Source organism: Sturnus vulgaris, chromosome Z (genome assembly GCF_052056855.1).
Source record: "Sturnus vulgaris isolate bStuVul1 chromosome Z, bStuVul1.hap1, whole genome shotgun sequence".
Taxonomy (NCBI): Eukaryota; Metazoa; Chordata; class Aves; order Passeriformes; family Sturnidae; genus Sturnus; species Sturnus vulgaris.
In genome coordinates, this window is record NC_142283.1 from 61,602,525 (window position 1) to 61,624,691 (window position 22,167).

The 22,167-nt window shown below is 36.8% G+C and overlaps 2 protein-coding genes across 3 annotated transcripts in view; one reads left to right on the forward strand and one right to left on the reverse strand.

The window, feature by feature from the left end:
* CWC27 (CWC27 spliceosome associated cyclophilin) overlaps positions 1 to 11,815 on the reverse strand; it is a 97,206-nt gene extending 85,391 nt beyond the window's left edge. Inside the window, exons 1-9 of one of the 2 annotated variants that reach the window (XM_014881396.2) lie at positions 11,649 to 11,815; positions 10,829 to 10,925; positions 9,129 to 9,241; positions 7,769 to 7,912; positions 6,951 to 7,049; positions 6,686 to 6,789; positions 5,663 to 5,732; positions 3,132 to 3,211; positions 888 to 921 (exon numbers count right to left, since the gene is read on the reverse strand). In XM_014881396.2, coding sequence (XP_014736882.1) covers positions 888 to 921; positions 3,132 to 3,211; positions 5,663 to 5,732; positions 6,686 to 6,789; positions 6,951 to 7,049; positions 7,769 to 7,912; positions 9,129 to 9,241; positions 10,829 to 10,925; positions 11,649 to 11,690 — 783 coding nt within the window. In that variant the 5' untranslated portion in view covers positions 11,691 to 11,815. The remainder of the gene's footprint in view (positions 1 to 887; positions 922 to 3,131; positions 3,212 to 5,662; positions 5,733 to 6,685; positions 6,790 to 6,950; positions 7,050 to 7,768; positions 7,913 to 9,128; positions 9,242 to 10,828; positions 10,926 to 11,648) is intronic. The other variant, XM_088156092.1, reaches the window with a different exon arrangement.
* Positions 11,816 to 12,031: 216 nt separating this feature from the next.
* SREK1IP1 (SREK1 interacting protein 1) lies at positions 12,032 to 20,184 on the forward strand. The gene is made up of 5 exons (XM_014881418.2): positions 12,032 to 12,109; positions 14,577 to 14,624; positions 16,155 to 16,295; positions 18,279 to 18,357; positions 19,575 to 20,184. Exons 1-5 carry the CDS (start codon positions 12,097 to 12,099, stop codon positions 19,762 to 19,764), a joined length of 471 nt encoding a protein of 156 aa, XP_014736904.1. The 5' UTR covers positions 12,032 to 12,096; the 3' UTR covers positions 19,765 to 20,184.
* The last annotated feature ends 1,983 nt before the right edge of the window (positions 20,185 to 22,167 follow it).

Here is a 22,167-nt window from a genome sequence, read left to right on the forward strand (position 1 = left end):
AACGGAGAAGAGTGAAAAAGCCTGAATTCATACTATGCCTTGTGAAAAAAGGAACAGGGTGTAAGCAGATGCTTTGTTTAGGCACACGAATGGGACAGACCATGTTCTTCCTTTATTTCCACTGTGTCAACACACACTGTAGTTAATACCTGTGTATGATGGACAGATACAGAAAACAACACTTTCCAGGATTCAATTAGGCAAATGGGAGATGACAATCCTAGTCATATATTACATCCTTATCTCAACAGCAATTCAAAGGGGTACTCCCATGATCTATGGCTGGAGACAGAGACATACTTCAACTAACAAGCTTATGCTTACCTGTACCATGTATGACAATTTTCTTGTACTTCAATTGCCTTCATGTTTAGGTGAATGTTACTATCTGACTATTCAAATTTCATGTCTTTCAGGGGCGACAGCTTTCACTGCTACAATTTAATGAATTGAGTTTTTGTTCTCTTGAAGAAATCTTTCGAACAGAACTCTGACTCACATGCAGACTTATCCTCAAACCTTGCAATTATATAACTATTCATGACAAACTTGATTTTAACAATGTTTTTAGAAGCAGGGTATTTATCAGGGTTTTTATCTACTCTGGTGGTTTGTCACCCTGTGGTACACAATCCATATCCCATACTCCTATATAACTAATCTACTAACTGAAATATGATACCAACAGTTTCTATAAAAGGTAGCAGGTAGTATGCTAATTCTACCCTGCTGTGAATAGCCAAACCTCAGAGCTTAGAAAGTCTTCATGCTTTTGCCAGAAATCTGACTTGAGCTAGCTCTTAAAGATCTCTAACATTTATTCCTCAAAAGAAAATCTAATCTGCACACAGTAAAATACAAAGAATTATTTGTAAAAAAATACTTGCCTCACTCAAATCCTTTTCTTCATTTGCCATTTCACTAAAAGAAAAAAAAAGTAACTACTTTGAAATGCTAGAGATTCAAAGTAATATTTAAAACTCAACATTTCTTAAATAAAAATAATTGTTAGAGACCTGAAATTTTAGTAAACATACTACTTTATATCATCTTCGCATATATCTTAAAAGTATCAATGTTATTTTCTATCATTTGACTATCAAAATCTTTCTAATCAGAAATGCTTAAAAACAACGGATTTCATTCAATGGAGAAATCCTAACTGTATCTTGAGCTATTCAAGCAAAACACTAATGTATACAGTTAAAAACACCAAAATAATTAGCAGCATTTCACTGCAACTAGTTTATATTTTGGAAGATGCATTTTACTGATACTTAAGCTTAACATCAAGATTTAAATTTGTTACACAGCTACCGTTTGGTGAATTAAAAAAGAAATCTATTTGACTATACTAAGGCTAACAGATCCACTGTTAATTATCACAGACTAATAATAATGGCCCTTAAACCTTTTTAGCCCACATTTTAAAAAAAGCAAAGTTATGTCAGAGAAAAACATAGGAGTATTAAAGAAGTCTCAAAAGTCAAGGCTTTGAAGTGTGCTCTAAGCAATCAATAAGTAATCAATATCATTAAAGATACTCTAGATGTGTTGCAATCAATGACATTAATTTACTAAAGTGCTGCACCTGGGCTGGGGCAATTGCTGATATCAATATGACAAGGGGATGAATGGACAGAGAGCAACCCAGCAAGGAGGCCTGGGTGTGCTGGTGGATGAAAAGCTGCACATGAGTTGATAATGTACACCTGAAGCCCAGAAAGCCAACTGTGCCCTGGGCATCCAAAACAGCATAGCCAGCAAGGCCAGGGAGGGGATTCTGCCCCTCTGCTCTGTTCTGGTGAGACCCCACCTGCAGTGCTGCATCCAGCTCTGGGGTCACAGCACAGGAAGGACAGAAACCTGATAGAAGGACTCTGGAAGAGAGCCACGAAGATGATCCCATCTCCAGTGAGGAAAGACACAATTATTCAGCCTGGAGAAGCCTCCAGGGACGCCTTATTGCACGTTGCCTTTCCATACTTAACGTGGGTCTATAATATGGGGGCAAACTCTTTAGCAGGGCCTGTTGTGAAAGGGGTAATGGTTTTAAAGCAGAAGAGGGTAAATTCAGACTAGACATAAGGAAGATGTTTTTCATGATGCAGATGGTAAGACACTGGAGCAGGTTGCCCAGACAGGTGGTAAATGCTCCACCCTGGAAACATTCGAGGCCAGGTCGAATGGGGCTCTGCACAACTTGATATAGATTGTCTGCTCTGTCCTGCTCATTGCAGGTGTGTTGGGGTGTTGGGTGTGATAAATTTTAACGGTTCCTTCTAAACTAACCAGTCTAGGACTCTAAGATAAGCAAATTTTTGGAGTTTACGTATTTTCATGAAATTTTCTCACCTTAAAACTCAACTGTGGTTAAAATCAGAATTTATAAAGTACTAAAAAGAAACAGAGGAGAAAAGCAACTTTATTCAAGCATACAGATTTATGATTAACCTAATTTTTGTGTGTTCTTTGAATCTGGGAAAAAAAGATACCTTCAAGCATAAGTAGGATTAGAGGGCTGGGAAAAACAACACTCTAGAATAATCTCAGGAAAGAAATCTTCATCATGAAGAAAATTTAAGTAACTTTAAAAGTTCAGGCTATGAAAGAGATAGTCTAAGAAAGGATTGTGGTAAAGAGAGGTATAAAAGGCATTGGCTGCTCATTGTCTCTTCCAGAATGACAGTCAGAATTTATGAAATGCCACTACTAGCATCCAGGCCCAGAATAAAAAGGAGAGATAGTTCTTCCTGTAGTGGACAGGACAGTGTAATTGGAAACAGTATTAAAAGAAACTTTAATACACACTTTGAGGAGAGCTCTGTTAAAGGTTACTAAACAGATGAGCGACATCAAACTCTGACAGTTCTCTGAGGTGAAAGTTGATGGAGGCTGGGAGACTACTCAGATACACTTTACATTTGCACTGCTTTAATTCTTTACTAGGCACCCACTGATGGCCAGTGGTGGTGACAGCTTAGTGGGTTAGAAAAATAGTTCGTCTAATTTAGCACTGGCACTCTGAATTTTTTAAAGAGTAACATTTCTTAAATGAGTATACATGCTGATAATTTGGTATAACATATTAAAAATAGATCTGTTTTAGGAATTAGAAATCACATACTAACCTTTTGACAGCAGGAACTGAGCTTAGATGTGGATCATCCTTCAGGAGATCATGACTACTCTTACTTTTTCCCTTCATGCTCTGTTAAAAGAAAAAAGTTATTATTCATTTCAGTGTTTAAGAGGCTAGATAGTGAAAAAGGATTATGGTAAGGAAAACGAAACTTGTTTCTTTTTAGCTTTAGCTAAAAGCTTTAGCTTTTTAGCCTATCCAGTAAGGATAAACACTTTTAAAAACAGAAGGACAGAGAAAGTGCTCGAGAAAGAGAAACATCAAACTGACTCCACTGATTTATTTTTGCAATAGCAATGCACTTAGTTATCAAGGACAGAGAAAGAGGAAAAAAAAAGATACTGTTTAGTCATGTACAATAATTACGTATCAAAGATGAGAGGCCTAGCACATATACACTTGAGTGAATGAAGAGGTAAGAACTTGACTTTCCAATAATGACACATGACAACTGAAAGAACCACCATGTACAAAACAGTACTTATTAACTGGAAGAACACTAATTAGGTCCGTAGGAAGAAAAAAAGAAATTAACAAACTGCAATACATCAATCTGGAATACATCATTCAAGAATCATCTACTGACACAGGAGTCAAATAAATCTAACAACACATAAGGTCTTCAGGCAGAAAACCTGCAGTTAGAAAGCATTCTACCTGCTAATGTGAAAAAAAAGTACACTTAATTTTCAGAGAAAAATCAGACTGAAAATCTCTGCTATAGGAACAGTCACAATACTGTGACCTGTACTGTGAATGTTTCAATTGCATATGCATTGTCTAATGTTCTTGGAAAGACAGTAGACACACGAACAAAAACTTACTCATTTAAATGCAACCACAATTTTTTATTATGTAGAAAACAAAGACTAACACATTCAGCAACATGAAAATATAATTCCTTCATTAAGGAAGGGGTGGTGTGTTTGGAATGGTGGCTGGGCTGTGAACAAGTACAGACAATAAGCAATGTGGACACTGAAAGTTACAGTTTAAACACTGATCAACAACCAGTGGGGGCCCTACAGCCAGATCCCTGACTGTGACTGTGCTGATAGCCTCCAGGGCCTTGAGGGGTTTTACCAGAGCTTCTCTGCCCTACTTAAACCAGCAACTGTGTCCAGCAACCAAAAAAGCTCACAGGATTCTAAGTCTGTAGGTGTCAAAGGATCTCAATAATAACTTTGACATTCCACTGCTCTTATCAAAAACAGAAAATGCCAGTTAGTGCTGATATGCATGTACTTCAACTTTAATTAGATTAAGATAACATACAGAGACACTGATATAGACCTCTTATAAACAAACAATGAGGTTTCAAAAAGAAGGGTTTATTTTTTTACAAAAAATGAAGATAAATTCTTCATAAAGAGTTGGTGTGGTTACTTATCTAGCTAAAACCAGTCCAGAATTTAGTCAGAACAACTAGGCAAATGAGATTTTGAGGCTGAGTTGAAAGAGAGCATGAAAACACTGAAACTAGGCTTATCATGAAAGAGGCTTTCTATTCAGATAATTTTAAACTGAAAACAAATATCTGGCATGAAAAGACAGGAAGTCGAAGCAACTGAGTTAAATGCAGTATACAAGCCAGATATACTGCAAGAGCAAAATGATGAGCATATTAAGGTAAACAAGTAGAGTTTGACTGCCAATTTGAAAAAAACAAAGAAAAATAGTAAAAGGTGCTATTGTAATAAATCTTTACTATCATTCTAGCTGATAATATTGTCCATCATTATTCACTGTTTTCCTTTTGTATTTTACCTAACTTCTGAGGACTAACAGCCTTTTTTAACTTATGTGGTACAGGATGCAGGACCATGTAGTCTGATCACTAACTGAAGAAATGAGGTATTGTAGAAAGCCTAGGAAACTAGTGAAACAACTTGGTCAGCAGTAGAAATGAAATCAGCAATTGATTTAAGAAATTTTTAAACTAACCTCATTTAAGTGCCAAGTAAGGGAAAGAAATGTTAGATTAAGTATTACCTGTGCAATCCTGGTTCTGTCAATGTGAACATTTCGCTGTAGTGCACTATTAAATTATGATAATGGGCTATTTTCTCCACAATAACTACACATCATTTCGCTCACAGGTAGATGGATATAGGTAAGAAAATGGAGCTAAGCATGCACTGGAAATGCATAAGATCATCTTCAGAATTCAAGTATTTTACTGTGTAATCGCACTCTATAAATAAAGGACTTGAAAAAGAATAAAGAAGCAATGCTTCCATGACGTTTAAACAGACATAGATTTATACTATGAAACTTTATGTTCATGGAAATGTGAAAATTCCATGCAGTAAGTGAAGGCACCTTCAAAATCACGAAAGCTAAAATCTTCTGTTTTACAAAATTATTGTAACAGCAGAATCCTAAAAACTGAAGCAAATTCGAGTATTATTGTTCAAAATGCAAATGTAAGAAGAAGACTAAAAACTTTAAAGTTTTCGACAAATATTCAGAAAAGTTAATTAGGTTGAAAATAAAAATAAGGATAATTTGGTAAAATACCTGACTAACTCTACTGACTTCTTCCTCTTCTTCTTCAGCTTCTTCCCCAAAGGAAAGTAAGTTAAAGTTTCTTTAAGAGAAAAAAGAAATGTTCTAGTAAGATTTTAAATACTGTTTTCGTAATATTCTATTAACTTTAAATATATTATGTTCTTGTTGTGCATGATTTTTTTAAAAACTTTTTGTCCTGCTAAATGTACCAGTTCCAAAGAACTACCATATTTTGCTTTGCAATAAATCATAAATATTCAGAAAAGTATGTTGTATTATACTCCTGAGATAAAACAAGGATAGCAAACCATCAGTTAGGACACAATTTAAGAAATCCTGTCTTGACTGACTTTCCCAGATTCTTGAATGCTGACAATGCTGCTGCATTTTTTTTCTCAACGGAACAGCATTCAAGATATAAGATTTTCAAGATATGACAGCTCAGAAAGGTATCAAATGTGTACACATAGAAGGAATGCAATTAAAAGAAATTATGATCTAGAATTCATTTTTCAAGAGTTAATTGTTCACACTGCTGTAACCAGTGAGCTGCAACATATTCTGTTTTTATGCAGCAGAACTGACAGCATGTCCACTTTAGAGTTCCTATTACTCTTCACAGCATGTTTCATTCACAGAATCTAAAATTTCCCACGTCAAAATGCTTGCCTCTTACCTCAGTGGGGGAGAAATGGTATCTGATAAAGTAAGTTCAAAAAATCACAAACCACTGAGCTGCAACCTAGCTACCCTACCAGTAGGTTTTAACTGCAGTGTCATCTCAGTCAGATGATTGCACATTGCGGCATATGGGAAAAATAAACTACTTTTTATTATTTTCAACAATCACCATGCACTAAACAGTTACAGCTCAGCAGAGGCACAGTAACATTTCAGTCAGAGAAACCAGATTTGCATGATCCTCCTGGGAAACAAGGAAGTGATTCAAAGGCAGAAATGGAAATAAAAATCTGCCAACCTTCAAATTCAAGTGCAAGAAAATTAACCACTATTTATGTTGCATATATTTACTTTGTGCCTTTTACTTTGGACTTTTTAGTTTCTTCTTCTGGTTTGTCCTTCTTCAGTTTTCTGTTTGGTCTTGGGACAATGTCATCAAAAGGATTAAACAAAACCTGTTAAAAAAAACCAGCATTTTAGACACATCTTTAGTACATGTTTCGTAATTAAGTGATTCAATATTTTAAAACAATATGCAAAAGTACAAGCCAAATTTTCTGAACACTATGCACGAAAGAGTTTTAAAATGTCACATTTCAAAACAGAACATACTTACCTCACTACTTCTTATTTTGTGCGGACTGAGAGGTCTCTCTTCCTTGTCAACTTCTACTTCAGCCAGGCGCAACATGTTATATATTGTATCCCCTGTAACCTGTCAAATTTACAAAGAAAGGTTCAAAGTTCTTTGCTGTAATTTGTGTTATTTATTCTGCAAAATACAAGGCAATCATTCTGTAAAAATTTTGAAAGTACAAGTGATATAGGAAATATTGTAAGCACGTAAGATTTTTTAAAGGCAAGCAAGTGCAATGACAAAAGCTTGGGATTTTAAATTTAATGGCAAAAGTTGAAGGAATACAGGTAGTTTTGAGAATGTATGCAGAGGAAGATGTTGAAGTCTTACTGTGAACTATGAAACAGGAAAAAAAATCACTGCAATAAAAAAAATATTTGTTTTATTTTCTTTAAAGTAAATCATGAGAGTGGTAAATTCATCTCATGTTTTTCATCTTTCTGATCCTTCTTGGGTAATTAGAATCTAATTAATTATAAACAGAATTTTCTAACATGTCATTAGTATTAGATAATTGATTAATAACAGAGCCATAATAATACTAATACAATTACTTAAAGGCAGCACAACATGAAAACACAATTTAGAAGAATAACAACAGCAAGATAGGTAACAACAGGAACAACCTCCAGAAACATTTCCACCAGATGTAAGAAACAAAGATAATGGAGAGAGCCTAGAAAGCACTGAAATAAATTTCAAATGCACATAGCAGCAAACAATACTAAATCGGCCCACAGAGAGACTTCTAGTAGCTTCTGTCAGAGTTAAACTGGACTTCAATTCGTGTAACAGACCTTTCCAAAGATTGTGTGCTTGTTGTTAAGTTCATCTGCACGACCCAATGTAAAGAAAAATTGACTGCCATTATCATGGGGCCCAGCATTTGCCATGGCAACAAGTCCTCTTCGATTAAATCGCAATCGTGAGTGGAACTCATCCTGGTAAACGCAGGACAGAAAAGAGAAAAACTTCAGTATAAAACTGGTTTTTTTCACTCCTTTAGCTGCAGTGTGATAGGAGTGATATTCTTTACACCAACATGCATAAACAGAAAAAAAGCTGTTAATTTTCTTTTGAATTCAGACATTAATAAATCCCAAGTATTTTGAAACTCAGTGCCAGAAATTATGTTTAAAAGCTCCTACTTTCAGAAGCAAAAATTATTTTTAGTCAGTATTTCTAATCCCTAATGCCTATAATGATGCAAACAAATGAAGACTCTTCAAACGAAACCATAAACACACAAAGAACAAACACCAAACAGAAAATTAGAAACTAAAATAACAAAAAGACAGATTACTAATTATAAAAATTCTAAGTTCCATCTTGTTAATTTTATCTTTTTCCAGTCAGTGCCTAAAAATCAATTGTCATTCATTATTTTTAGTTGCATTTGTTATCCCTCCGGTATTAAGAAAATAAAAACATTTTTAAAAGTAATGCATTTCATACACTTCTTGCAAAAATACTATTTTCGACAATCACTGTACTTATATAAATAATTCATTAAAATCCTAATTAATGTAAAGTTATTGAAAGCACAATAACAGGTTGTAATAGTAGAGTAACGCAAAAAATCCATAGGAAAAACATTATCTGGAATTAGGAAGACAAAATAGGACTCCTTTCAAAGCAAGGAGAAAGTGATGAATACCACTGTAATATCATGACGCTAAACACTGCAATACTGATACCACTACTTTGAAGCAGCAATACTACTACAATATTGGTAATTTTTGTTAAGTCCTCTGCTCAGGTACCATTCCCTCCCACAAACTTCAGGTTCATGCGAGATGTAAAAGTCTAGCAGCAAGAAGATGAAAGGCCCAGAAACAGGCTTTGCAGCTTCAGTCACAAATTAGAGGAGTCTGCCTCACCTGAAATAAAACAGTCAGGCAGAACAGAACACAGCTGCTGAGCCTGCGTGTAGCTTCACTCAGGATCTGAGCCCCCAGGTTCATCATTATACCACAGCAGCTAGATCAAAGAACTCTCAGATTAGAAGAGCATATTCAAACATACAGAAGCAGCACCAGGAAGGCAACTGCTGCACATGTATGCATTTCACATAAGATTCGATTTTTCAGAACTTGGTAGGAAGAACAAGGGATAGAGAATAACAAACAAATTAATGTGTAAGATATAAATATGCACCTTGAAAGGAGCTCCATAGACTGACTCTCCTCCTGATCCAGTACCGGTGGGGTCACCCCCTTGCACAATAAAGCCAGGCACTACTCTGTGAAATATTGTGTTATTGTAATACTCTAAAAAAAAAAAAAAAAGAAAAAAAGAAAAGCGAATAAGACATTAAATACATGTAAGTAGTCCCAAACTGAAACTTTCTCATAGATCATGCAGTGATGTCCAGAGATTGAAGTTCCAGAAAGCCAATTCCGTAACTAGATTCTGCTGTTGGCTTCTATTTGGTTCCCTTCTGATCTCCACTGTCTTATGAAATCATACCCTGCGGTGTCACATGTTCCTTTTGCAAAAAATCCTGCCCATCACTGACAAGATGATCTCGAGGAATTACAGTCTTTTCAGCTTTTAAGTTTTATTACTGGAATGACACTATCAAAACACATCAGTGTAAGAGGAGAACTAAAAATACTCTGTGCTCTGTCCTGGGGGAGATCTCTCACACAACATTAGCAATATTCATATACAGATGATTTGCACTTTCACTCACACAGAACACCCTTCATCACCTATACTCTACCTAAACCGTTAATTTTTGCAAAATGAAATATGTGGTACATTTTGCTCACTAAGCTGTCTTCTTTTAGCTATCTATCTAACCGATAGAGGTTACAAGATCACAAGAAAACAAAAGGAATAAAAACTTTACCTGAACTAATCCCCTGGTTGGTAATAGCAATAGTAATAATAATAATAAGCAATGAAAATAAATCTGCAGCATGCTGCAAGAGAAAGTAGGGCATGCAAATGTTGCAGCATAACTAAACACATCATGGATGGTTATATACTGAGATATTAATGAGAAATACTTAAATGTATTATATAAAACACAAGATGCTACACAGCTGTTAAAAAAAAAATCAGAAAGGAAATAAAGCCCACTGAGTATACATTAACCTTTATCACGGGCTAAGAAATTCCTTTACCATTGCAAAAAGTCTCAGTATTAGGGAAAAGAATACAAAACAGACTGGATCTGTGCTGGAGGCACAAAGCCTAGACTGCTATTTTTGTTTAAGAGATGAAGGCTAAAAGAACTCTTAACAAGTCCATAAATGCTTAAACGAGAGAAGAGCACCAGTTAGAAAACATATAAAGGCATCAAATCTTTCACAGATTTTTGTAAGTTTTCTCAGTAGGGAGCTTTTCATTCTGGTACCCACTACTTCAGTGGAAAGTTTTACAGAGCTTTCATCAACACAGAAATACAGCACCTGAAACATTATGAACACTCACAGAAAGAAAAAAAATAGTAGTGTCAGAAAGAAAAAAAAGAAAGAGTAGTGTAAATTGTGATGCAGAAATGAGAATTTTGGAGAATGTCACTGTCATTTCACATACACACTGAAGTTGTTATATTTTGTAGACATTTGCTGAAACTAAGCCTTCTCGAGACTTGGAAAGACAACGTTTCACTATGATGTCATCTTCTTAATTTGAAAAAAACATCCAAAACTTTTACTTTTTTTCTATACCAGCTCCATTGTTAACCTTGGAAAACACTGTCTGAGTGCTAATGAATAATTTCTAAACAGAAATAAACTTATTGACATACTAAAGTCAAAACATAATTACAATCTCTATTTTACAGAAAGGGCACAAAGATCGCACGTGAATTAATTTCCACATCTCCCATCCCATTCAGTCATTACCTTCCATACATAGCTGGATGAAATTTCTGCATGCTTTTGGTGCTTCTTTTGACCATAATTCTATATCTATCTCTCCTGCTGTAGTTCTCAGCAAAACCTATAAACATACATATAAAAACAGCCTCAGTTTTATTGCAACTTAGTCACTGATCACAGAATATAACTGCCTAATAAATAAATCTGAATTTGTTATATTTTTAAGAGATGTATGCATTTGTATCGGGTAGCTGCTGTTAGTTCTAACTAGCATTTCCTGAAGATACAGCTCCGAATCAATATATAAAATAAAGATACATAAGAGCTGTAATAACATAACATAACATAACATAACATAACATAACATAACATAACATAACATAACATAACATAACATAACATAACGCGGCTGATACTTTATAGAAACTTAAGACACCCTTTCTCATTTCCATAACGAAACAACGTGGGGAAAAAAAGCCATAAATATCCAAAGGTATCGCCCTTAAAAGAAAGATCATTAAATTCAATGAGAGATCATAACAAAATTAAGGACCTAAGATATAGCCGGGAATAGAAGAAATTTAATTAAACGCTCCGAGGACTGTTCTGTTCTATCTCCAGACACCATGCCTCGTGCTTTGACTCTGGCAGCGCCAAATAAGTAACTTTAACCAAACCAGTCCACCACAACGACTTCCCCACCCTCAAACACCATCACCGTCACCACCACCAGCACCACCACCATCATCATCATCATCACCACCTAAGTTCGCGTTCCTCTCGCTTGTCCCCCCATAACCCTGCAACAGATAACTTCTCCAGGATTTCACCCTGGCAGCCTCACCTTCCCGTTGGTGGGCGGCTCCTGGATGTAGATGTTGCTCATGGCGGGAAAAGGATCGGCCCGGCCGGCGAAGCCTCCCCCGCGGCCGACGCTGGACCCCGCTTTGCCTCCAACACTTCCTACCGCCTCGAGCCGCCCGCCATCTTGGGCGCCTGTACGCAGCCCAGGAAAGGGGGGATGAAGTTGCACAAGCCGGAAGAAAGAATGACTAAAAGAGTCTTCGGCTGGAATTTCTCCCAGACTGACTGAGAAAGGGAGTGTTTTCAGAAAGATCTGCAGGTTTCTCCACACATCTGTGGTGACCTACCGTAGTTCCCGCCCTAAGGGTGCTGAGGCCCCCTGCCTTCCCTGGGAGTGGTACAGTCCGGGAGTGCGCCGGGCAAAGTCTTCCGGCGGGGAGAGGCGTCGCTGCGCGTGCGTGCCGGTGCGGTCCGGAGAGAGCGGCGGGATGGCACTGCCGGGTGAGGGGCTCCCGCCCGGGATTGCGGCGGGGCAGGGGCAGCGCCGGCCGGCTCCGGCCCGGCAGCCCGGGGACGGGAACGAGCGGCGGGGCGGTGCAGAACTGGGACAATTGCGCGGGGAGTGCGCGGTCGTGCTCGGCGATGGGAAGCGTGCGGGGGGCGACGGGCGATGCTCAGGTCCGCGCTGCCAGGGGCCAGCGGCGGGGAGATGGAGATGGAGGTAGAAATGGAGGTAGAGATGGAGGTGAGGCCGTGCCCGTGCTGGGCAGGGGCAGCGTGGGGGCGCTGCGGGCGCGTTCTCCTGGGACTGCAGGGCCCCTCCCCGAGCTTCTGGGTGACCCAGCGTTCGTTCACATCGCCTCTTCTGACGTTAGAGCTAAGGTGGTTGTCAAACTTGGCTTTCCTCCTCCACTGTCGTTCAGGGTTAACGCTTGTATCCCAGTAGCTTGTTCTTGTGAGACAGGGCAGGCAGAAACACCTGCGCGATTTGTCGGGTATCAGGTCTGTGTTGGCCGAACATGATCGCCATTGCTTCACAGCATTCCCTCGTCCTGAAAAACGGCGAGTGCTTGGTTCGAGAGCAGCTGAATAGGCCCGAGCTTTGGTGAGCTGCTTCTCTGATGAAGAGAAGGCCTTCATAAGCTTCCCATTCTAGAAGGGGTGTTTGAGGAAGACATGTTTGCATTCAAAGGTTTCCAAAACTTTTCTTTTCAATCTTATACTTCACTGAGTCAATGAAGTCCTTAGTTCTGTGCCACTTGTTAATTATATTGAGAATTAAGATACGGGAAGAAGAAGGAGTGGGAAAGAAAGCCTTTGCCATTTGTTTGCTTTTCATAATTTAAAATTTCATCTAGTCTAAACCCCTGCCTATAACATTATTATTTAAAGCCAAAAACAATAATAAAACTTCAGTCGTAGGAATTTGGTGGGAATATTTGATGAGAATATTTGCATTCTTGTCGTCTGCTGGGTATCTTTTTTGTAGATCCTAACTTACAGGGGAGATTTCTTTAGTGTACACATGACTGTGCTGACCTCCCTTGGCTGGAATACCAAAACTTTCTTTACCTATACCACAGCTATGTGTTGGGGACGAGGTTGACTCTGTATTTCAGCAAGTTGAGACAAAGTCGGTAGCTTGGGTGACCTTGTTTTCAAGGGGTGGTGAACAAGCAAATGCTGGTTTGAGTGTTTCTCTGATGATACATTGTAAGATACAGGTATGCTTTTGATTTCCATTTTATGACTCTTTCTTCTATGTTCCCTACCTCGTTATCTCTCATGGGTGTCCTTCTAAAGATAGTCACAAAAGCAGGCACCTGAACGCTGCTGACCTTGAAGGGAATATGTAATACTAAGGTTTTGGGATCTGCAGAAAATAGCCTGTTATAATGGAATGTATGGGTCTTTGTTGCTTGGCTTTCCAGTACTCTTTGAGGCATACACCTGAGTTGTCCAAGTTTCTAAGGTATATTTTTTCAACTTGGAGTTCGAAGGTTTTTGTTATTTTGAGTAGAATTTTCTAAAGATAGTGCTTGTTTCAGTAAATCATAGTTTAAATTAATGGGGCCAATGTATTCTATTTCTGATAGTATGTGATTGCTTAAGTCACCGGGGTTTTTCTGCCCTGTTCAGTTGGGAGATAGAATGGCATCCTTTGATTTTGGGAATTCAGTTGTCACTTTCATTATCAATGGCTTAAATTATTAAAATTAGTATTAATCTCTTAGGGGGTGGGGCAAATCCCTGATGCTTCTCCTGAATGATGTCCTACTGTGTCTGTTTAACTTAACTGCTGTCTCACATGGGAAAATCACACTTTCAATACCTAAAATTTGCATTATTCAGATCCTTCTTCCTGTTTAGAATCCAAACTTTTCTGTTACTGTCTCACTTTCTTACACATTTGTTTTCTTGAATTCTTTGTATTTGGTGTCATGTTATCTGGATTCAGAATAATTTAACGATTTGTTAAATTGTTTTTTTATTCCCTTCTTTTTTTTCAAGAGTGATTTTTTTATTTAGTTTGGTCCTTTTAATTGCCTTGTAAAGTCAGTTCTTGTAAGGAAAATATAAATCACTTCAGAGTTTCCAGTGAATGCCTGTCAACATCCTCGCACTGCTAGAATTTGTGTAGTGTGCTACAGATTACTGGAATGTTAGATGTCTGTTACTGTGTTCATATTTTAACTGAACAAGTGGAAAGGTCACAGTAAGTCAAATTAGGATTTGGCAGTAAATTATGTAAGGATAAATGATCTCTAGCAGTTTAAACTAGTCAAAGGTATTCTGATAGATTACTGCACAGAAAAGTAGCCTTAGAATACAGATTTTTAAAGAGATCTTAGTGTACTTAATACTTGTGAGAGGTGATCACTTCTGTCTGTATTGACATTGTCAAGCCACACTGGAAAGTCGAAGGTTCTTTTCAGCACCACCTAACTGGTGACATTTTCTCTTTCAGGTGGAAATAAGGATAATATCAGAGCTGGATGCAAGAAGTGTGGCTACCGTAAGTGTATAATAAGCAATATGAAATTACAGTGCTTTCTTCAGTTTATGATGTCGGTTGGAACTGCCTTTTGAGGAGAGGGGGAAAAAAAGGAAAGAAGTATTCTCTCTTGTTGCCCAGGCATTTGCCTGTTTAAATAACCATATTATTTTATTTATTTATTTATTTCATATTTATCCTCTGGTTTCTCACACTTATCAATGCTCTTTGAGTTTCTCAGAAAAAAAAAATTATGCTATTATATTCATACATACTACATTTCAATGCAATTACTTGAGAAATTTTGAATTGAAAGTACCTTTCTTTGATATATACTGAGATGAGCACTTGTGCTTCTTCTTGCAAAGAGGCAGGCACTTCAGTTTAAGTCCAATCTAATTCACTAGAAAAAATAGTTTAAAGTCTGTATAAGCTTTGTGTATTTCAAGAAACAGCTACCTTTATTGCTTTCAAGTTCTGCATTTGGCATTTAGCTCATGCTTTGGATTATGCAGTGATTGTAAGTTTCTGTGACTTCTTTCCTGATTAATGGAGACAGGTCTTAGTGAAGATTTTAGATTTTTAGTCACTGACTCTTGTTTTTAGAGCATTGGAGGAATGAACACTGTTTTGTACTGAATTATCTTGAACTTTTAGCACAGTGACTTAAGCTGTTTGGGTTTTTTTATGGGCATTAAATGGGTGATAGGAAAAATCTTGCTTAATTCTTTCACTTTAGGTTTTGCAACAAATTTTGTCAATGAATTGCTTTGTGTATCTGTGCTTGCAAAGAACAGTGTCTATAAATACAGATTTAGTGCTTTGTTTCTCCATGCAAGCAAGGTTCAGAACTTTCTGGAAGAGAATGAAACTTGTAGTCACATCACATGATCCATGTTTACATGTTCCTAAAATCTCTGTCTTCAAGGTGTAGATAGTTTAACATTCTTACTAGGAACATGAGCTTATTTCAATTACTTCTTGAATTACTATGTCTTGCTAACTATATCTTCATTTTTTAAAATTTCACTTTATTTCAATGAGTAAATTCGGCACAGCATTTCTAGTTGGTCATGATTATCAAGATGTAACTTAGAAAACTAAAAATACTGGTCAGGCAGTAGTTTAGTCCATATTAAGCACTGGTTGTTAAAGATTATGTCTCATAAGCAAATAGGAGTCTACAATGTCAGTAGAGGGAGTTACGCAATGCAACACATAGTGCAGTTTTTGAAATATTTCATGCTATGTTTTCAGGTAATTTCTTAAGAAAGTGTCTAAGATCATTAAAACTAAAGTTAAAAAAAATCTTCAAATTAGCAGAATAGGAGAGAAGCCATTAAACACATTAAATGGAAGAGCATCGCACAACCTATTACAGTTCTTGGAGACTTTTCCAAAGTAAGCTTTTTCCTGCCCCTTTCACAGATCACAGCCTGCCTTTTTTCCATCCACTTCTCAAAACTGAATAATACAAAAATCAGTATTCTTTAGTTTTTGATGTTTTTTGATAAATTGTAATTTTTCTTTTTGTATATTTATTTTGGTCAGCTGGTCATCTGACATTTGAATGTCGAAACTTCCTCCGAGTAGACCCTCAAAGAGATATTGTTCTAGACGTTAGCAGCACTAGCAGTGAAGACAGCGAGGAAGAGGAACTACAGAGATTACAAGCCATGCGTGAAAAAAAGAGTAAGGTGTTTTTTGTGGGTTTTGGATAATAGTTTTCTGATGTGCAGGGACTCTCTCATTTTATTCTTTTTGATAACTACTTTTACTTCTCTTAGCTTGTGATTTAAAAATAGGTCTTTTACTTTGTGTGCAGACTTCAGACAGAGATTTGGTACACCCACTTTTTTTTAGTATTAAGATTAATTCCTTCTATAGGAAGTTATTAATGTGCCTTTTTTGAACATCTCAAAAGGGGCTCCTAAATACAAGAGATAAATTGATCTTTTACTAAGAAGCTACTTAGAAGAAGATGATGTGGATGTTCTGAGTTAGTCTTTTGATTACGATGTGCAATTGAAACATCTTCTAACTAATGAGAAACATTACACCTGAACTTCTAAGTTTCTAAGTAGGATTTTGACTGAAACAGCTAGTAACTTGGAATTCAGTCATTCATGTTTGGAGAAGTACTGTTCTATATTTGGAAGGTCTGAGTATCAACTTGTTGTCAGAGTGAGAATAGATGAGTTGTTTATTAGATACTTGAGTTTATTTGATTTTGGACTCCAAAAAGGTTGCTCACCTAGGTAAGAAGGGAGTTTGCTCCACCACAGTGTGTTTTAAATGAATGAACATTCTTCTCGTCTGCCCACCTGTTTTTCATTATGTTTTGTTCTCTTGCACTTGTATGCTCTGACATTTAGTTCCTACAGGAGATGCTATTTAGGAAGGAAAAGGGATCGATAGAACCCTATGGTTAGCTGTACACTTCAAAAGAAATGGATAGGCTGTCTATCAAGAGTGCTGAATTAGTACTGCAATGGTACTTTCTCGGAACAAGTCTCTTTGGAAAAACACTTACACTTTTTATATATTTTTGAATATAAAGGTTGGGTTTTTTCAGTCCTAAGCTGATTGAAGATGAATATCTGCAAGAAAAACAGCTTTTTACTTGATCTTCTAATATTGCTGCTTATTATATATCCTTTTGCAAATTGTGGCTGATACCTGTATTGTAAGGAGAAATGCATCTGTCAGTTATCCAGGCAGAATTTTGCCGTTTTCTCATCTTCTCAAGATTTTGCACAATTTTCTTAAGAAAATACTGTTTGTTCACCCATTCTCATTCATGTTTTTCCATTGCTCCAAAGGTAATTTGCTCGTTTATGTCATACTAAAATCTTTCAAGTTCCACTCCATAACATACAGAGCAATAATTTTTATTTGTGTTAGCAAAGGAATAACTACACCAGTATTCAAACTTTATAGAAAGGGTCATAGGAGTAAGATGAAATACTCAAAATTTTATCTCTCTTTTGAAGATAAATTGTAAAGCCAGTATTTTGGAGAGTTCTAAAGTGGTTTTTGAACTGGTGTAGAAAAATCTAAGGCCAGGAATTACATCTATGTCATGAAAACATTGCTTGTAAGTGAAATGTGAAGTTGCTGTATCACACTGTAGAGCACTAGGGCAGGAGGCACACAGCCAGATGAGGGGTGACTCTTCTGCCAGTCTCTATAGGCAGTACATTGACAGTTAACTCAAGTGTGTCTCATGGCATTGCTGTTTGTGAAGCATGAAGCAGGGATGTGTGAAAGTAATTCAGGGAAGCCTAACAGAGTATTTTTTTAAAATTTGTTCTTGTTTTCAGACTTGGACAATAATATGTTAAATGCTAGAACTGTTAAAATGTAGAGGAACAGATATGAAAGCCCGAATCTGATGTAAATGTATAGGAAAAGGTCTTTTTGCTACATTTTACAGGTCTTCCTGCATTCTTAGTGCTTAGATCAATGTCAATGCAATGTAATTTGTACATAGAAATCCTGCTGCTACTGCAATATATTTCTGAAATTACTATACTAACCAGAATTTGGAGGAAGGAAAAGAAAGTCTTTTAACAAGAATTTTTAGTAACTTGAACACTGCTATTGAAGTTAGTTTTTTAATGCTGATCTTAATTCAGACAAATGTTTTGTAAACTTTTAACTTTCTACCCATAGATTTAAATGAAGAGGAGGAAAAAAAGAAGCAGAAAAGAAAAAGCAAAGAGAAAACAAAATTAAAAAGACCAAGGAAAAGGTAATCATCACACACATCTTTTCATTTCAAAAAACAGCTTTAGAAATAATTTTGATACTTGTGTTTTCTCAGGAAATACTCCTATTGATGCAGCTTTATTTGCCAGTACATCTTCTGTTTGCAAAGTTTTCAGTTTTCCAGTCAGAACTGATTAATGGTAAGGTAGTGGTAAAATAATGGTAAGGTAAAGGTTCTTTGAGTGGCAGAGTCCCAGGCTTTCTGACATGGAATTAGGATCATAGGAGTCTGAAAGCTCTAGCAAGCTGCAGGTCTGCAGATCAGAGAAAGCAGAGCTCCCCCTGAATCTCCAACTCTAGGCAAGCTGTGATGGGAAAAGAAAAAGTCAGGAGGATTGTGGGGTTGGTCCCCAGCCTAACCAGGGTGAGAAGGCTCTCTGAAGTTCAGAGACTGTAGGGTTCTTTGTGTGCACACATGCATGTGTAAGCACACCTGCGTGTGCTCTGAGTAACTTGCAGTTATTAAAAGGAAAACCTCTGTAATATTGAACAGCTGTTGAGTTTTAATGTACCTGCTAACATAGAAGCCTAAAAGCAGTGTTACTCAGTTTCAGAGGAAAACATCATTAAACCTCAGTTTTGAATCTGAGTTCTGGCTGGTAGACTGACTTGGTTTTTTGGGGATTTTTTTTTTTTTTTTTTTAAGTGAGACTACAGATGAGACTGCTGTTTTGTCATTAGAACAATTGATAATATGCCAGAAACTGCCCTGGAAGGCATAAACTGTGAAGTGTATTTGGAGAGCACAAGAAGATGTCCCTCGGAAATAAAAAAACAGGATTTATTTCCTGTTGTATTTGCATCTTTCCTTTTCTTTATTTACATTAAGTAGCTCAAACTTCCACTTTTAAAGACAGCCCTTTTAAAAGCAGAAGCTCTGTCTTGTCATACTTTATTTTTTGATGGTCTGTGCTCTTGGTCCTTCTTTTCTCAAAGACTGAAAACCCAAACAACTTGCCTATTCCATTATTTCTAAATGTGTATTATAAACATACTGCTTTTCTGGCATGAAAGTCTTTTAGGAATGTTATCATTTAAGTTAAACATGCAGACTCAGCTATCATAAGCCTTCCAGTGGATGCTACTAAGTTCTAAACCAATTTCAATTTGTGACATTATGAAAATATGACAACTTAAATTGTGTCATTTTCCTTCTTTAATTACATATTGATCTGCTTTTTAAATTTTTTTTTCCACTAGATCTTCCTCGTCAAGTTCTGCAGAAGAGGATGAGCCAAAGTCAAAAAAACAAAAATCACACAAAAAAGAAAAAGAAAAGGGGAAAAAGCATAAATCTAAGAAAGGAAAGCATCATAAAAAGGAGAAAAAGAAGAGACGAAAGGAAAAAAGTTCATCTTCTAACAGTTCAGACAGTTCGAGTAGTGACTGACATGCTGGTCTATTTTTGCATTCATTTCTGCCAAGAAGATGATTTTCCTTTCATAGCAGGTTTATTTATGCTTTGCAATGCTGTTGTAAAATGGGATATATATTTTTTTTTGAGAAATCTATTTGCATACATCAGCGCTTCAAATGGACCATTTATGAAAAAAATCTACTTTTCTGTTTCAAGTTTTTTAGTACTAAACCTTGCAACTAGTTCTTCACTCTAATTTTTAGTTCAGTTGTGATTGTGTTTGTAATCCTTTACAGTAGGATGCAGTAAATTTCAGTTTGCGTAGAAAACTGAATTCTGTAGAATCATTTGTGTGGAATGATATGGATTTAATGTCAGAATTGTTACATCAAGTTTGGAAATTCAAGTAAGATTTTCTATTACCCTTTAAATAAATGTATGTTTTACACAACATTTTCTGCTTACGTGCATTAATCAGTAAGTGCAAATATGAATCAGAGTTCAGGTCCTGAGAGGGGAAGAATAAGCAATGAGAAGTTAAATAAGATTGAGCCTTCAAAATTATCTTCTAAAATTGACCTGTCAGACTGTGAAGCATAATTACACGTTCTTTTGGCAGGATCGCTATAAGCAAGCTAAAGATAAAGAGAAGCAAACAAAAGCTATCAATTTTTAAAGTCCTTTTTCTTTGGGTTTTGTTCTTTTACAGTTACGGCCATTTCATCTTTGACATAGATGTAAGAGTCTGGATATCAAAACAAGACTTCTAGTATTAAACTTTAGATATTTCCTCATTCCTGTCAATTGTTATTAGCTTCAATTTGCATGAACCACACTTTCCAAGGCTTAACGCTGGCATAACTACTGCTGTTGTACAGTCCCAAATAGCGATTGTGTCCCTGCTCTCTGCAGGCTCCAAAGCTCTTGCAACACAAAGGTGATGCCATTCCCTGTCAGCTTATCTCAGCTACAGAATGAAATGCCTATTTCCAGAAAGAAAGACAAGAATAAAGCACGTGAGTAGTATGTGGGGTGGGCATGCCAAATGCATAGAGTAATGAAGAGTTAACAACCTCCATATGCCTTATAATAAACTCTGAAATGCAAATCAGTCTCTGTCAATAGGCCCCAGGAAACAAAAGCAGATACTTGATGTTTCCTTCAGTCACCTTTCCCAGGTAGTGGAAGAAGAATGTGCACACTGGCAATCGAGCTGCTAAGCTGAGAAACAAACTGTGCTGTAAAATGCACCAAAGCCTGGAATCACTGAATTGAAACTGAATTAAGCTTGTTTCACAAATAGCGAAAGGAAATACACATTCACAGCACAAAAATTATATCTTCAGTGTTCTCTGCAACTTGTGAGACACCAAGGAAAACCTTTTGGTCTCTCATGACTTAGAGTATATATATTTTTCAGTTTACCTAGAGTAATTGAAAACTATTTTCAACACAATTTTGTTTAACAAGTATTACTTTAATTTGAATACATATCAGATTAGGATGGTTGAACAGCAATTCGGTAATATTTTTCTCTTTAGATTCTGCCAAAATTATACTTCCATGCTTAGTAGTTTTCATGGTCTTTAGAGGCATCTTAACAATATACTTGCCATCTTCATAATCTTAAACTTCTGAAGTCTTTTATCTGCTACTAGCATCGTTTTGCAGTGTGAGGAAAGTGGTGCATACATCACTGATTGCAATTTAATATTGGTTTCCTGTGTTGGTGTCATTTGGATTTTGCCTTTTTTTTCTATATTCTCTGTATTCTTCACACTTACATTTGTAATTCTTGTCACCTACTGTGTTAGTAGCTAGTTTTCCCAGTACTTTTCCATGGCCTTTCCCTAAGCAGAAAGACAAAACAAATTCCAGAGCTCCAAGCCCCAGAAGGTACAAGGCTCCAATCCTTTATTATTGGTTCTTTCTGGGAACCAAGGCAGAGAACAACTCTTCGAGATACATTCCCATGGACAAAGTACAACTAGTGCTGAAGGGGGCCTCCAGAGAAGGGGCTTGACCTGGGGGGGGGCATTGCATCACCACTTGTCCTCCTAACTGATGCTTTTTATCAATTATGCCTATTTCCTAAAACTTATAAAAACGTACTCTCCCCTGTGTGAAGGATGAACTTTTGTGGACGTTTTTCCGTAACTGCTCCTGAAGGTCTTGATACAGCGATCCCATTTTACATTACCTCCTTACTAAAATTATCTTTAGTTTCATTTCCAGGTTGGGCAAAAGGCAACAGTGTTGCAAGTACAAGCTCTACTACCATTGAAATTTGTATGAATATTACTTTAAGATTTTGTTATTTGGTAGGCTCAACTTGTGTTCTTTACAGGACTCTCCTGAGTATTTCCTGCAGTTTGGTCAGATACTTCCGTTGTATTCTGAGCTCTCTTTAATGGTATGTGTTGGTTCTTGTGCAGT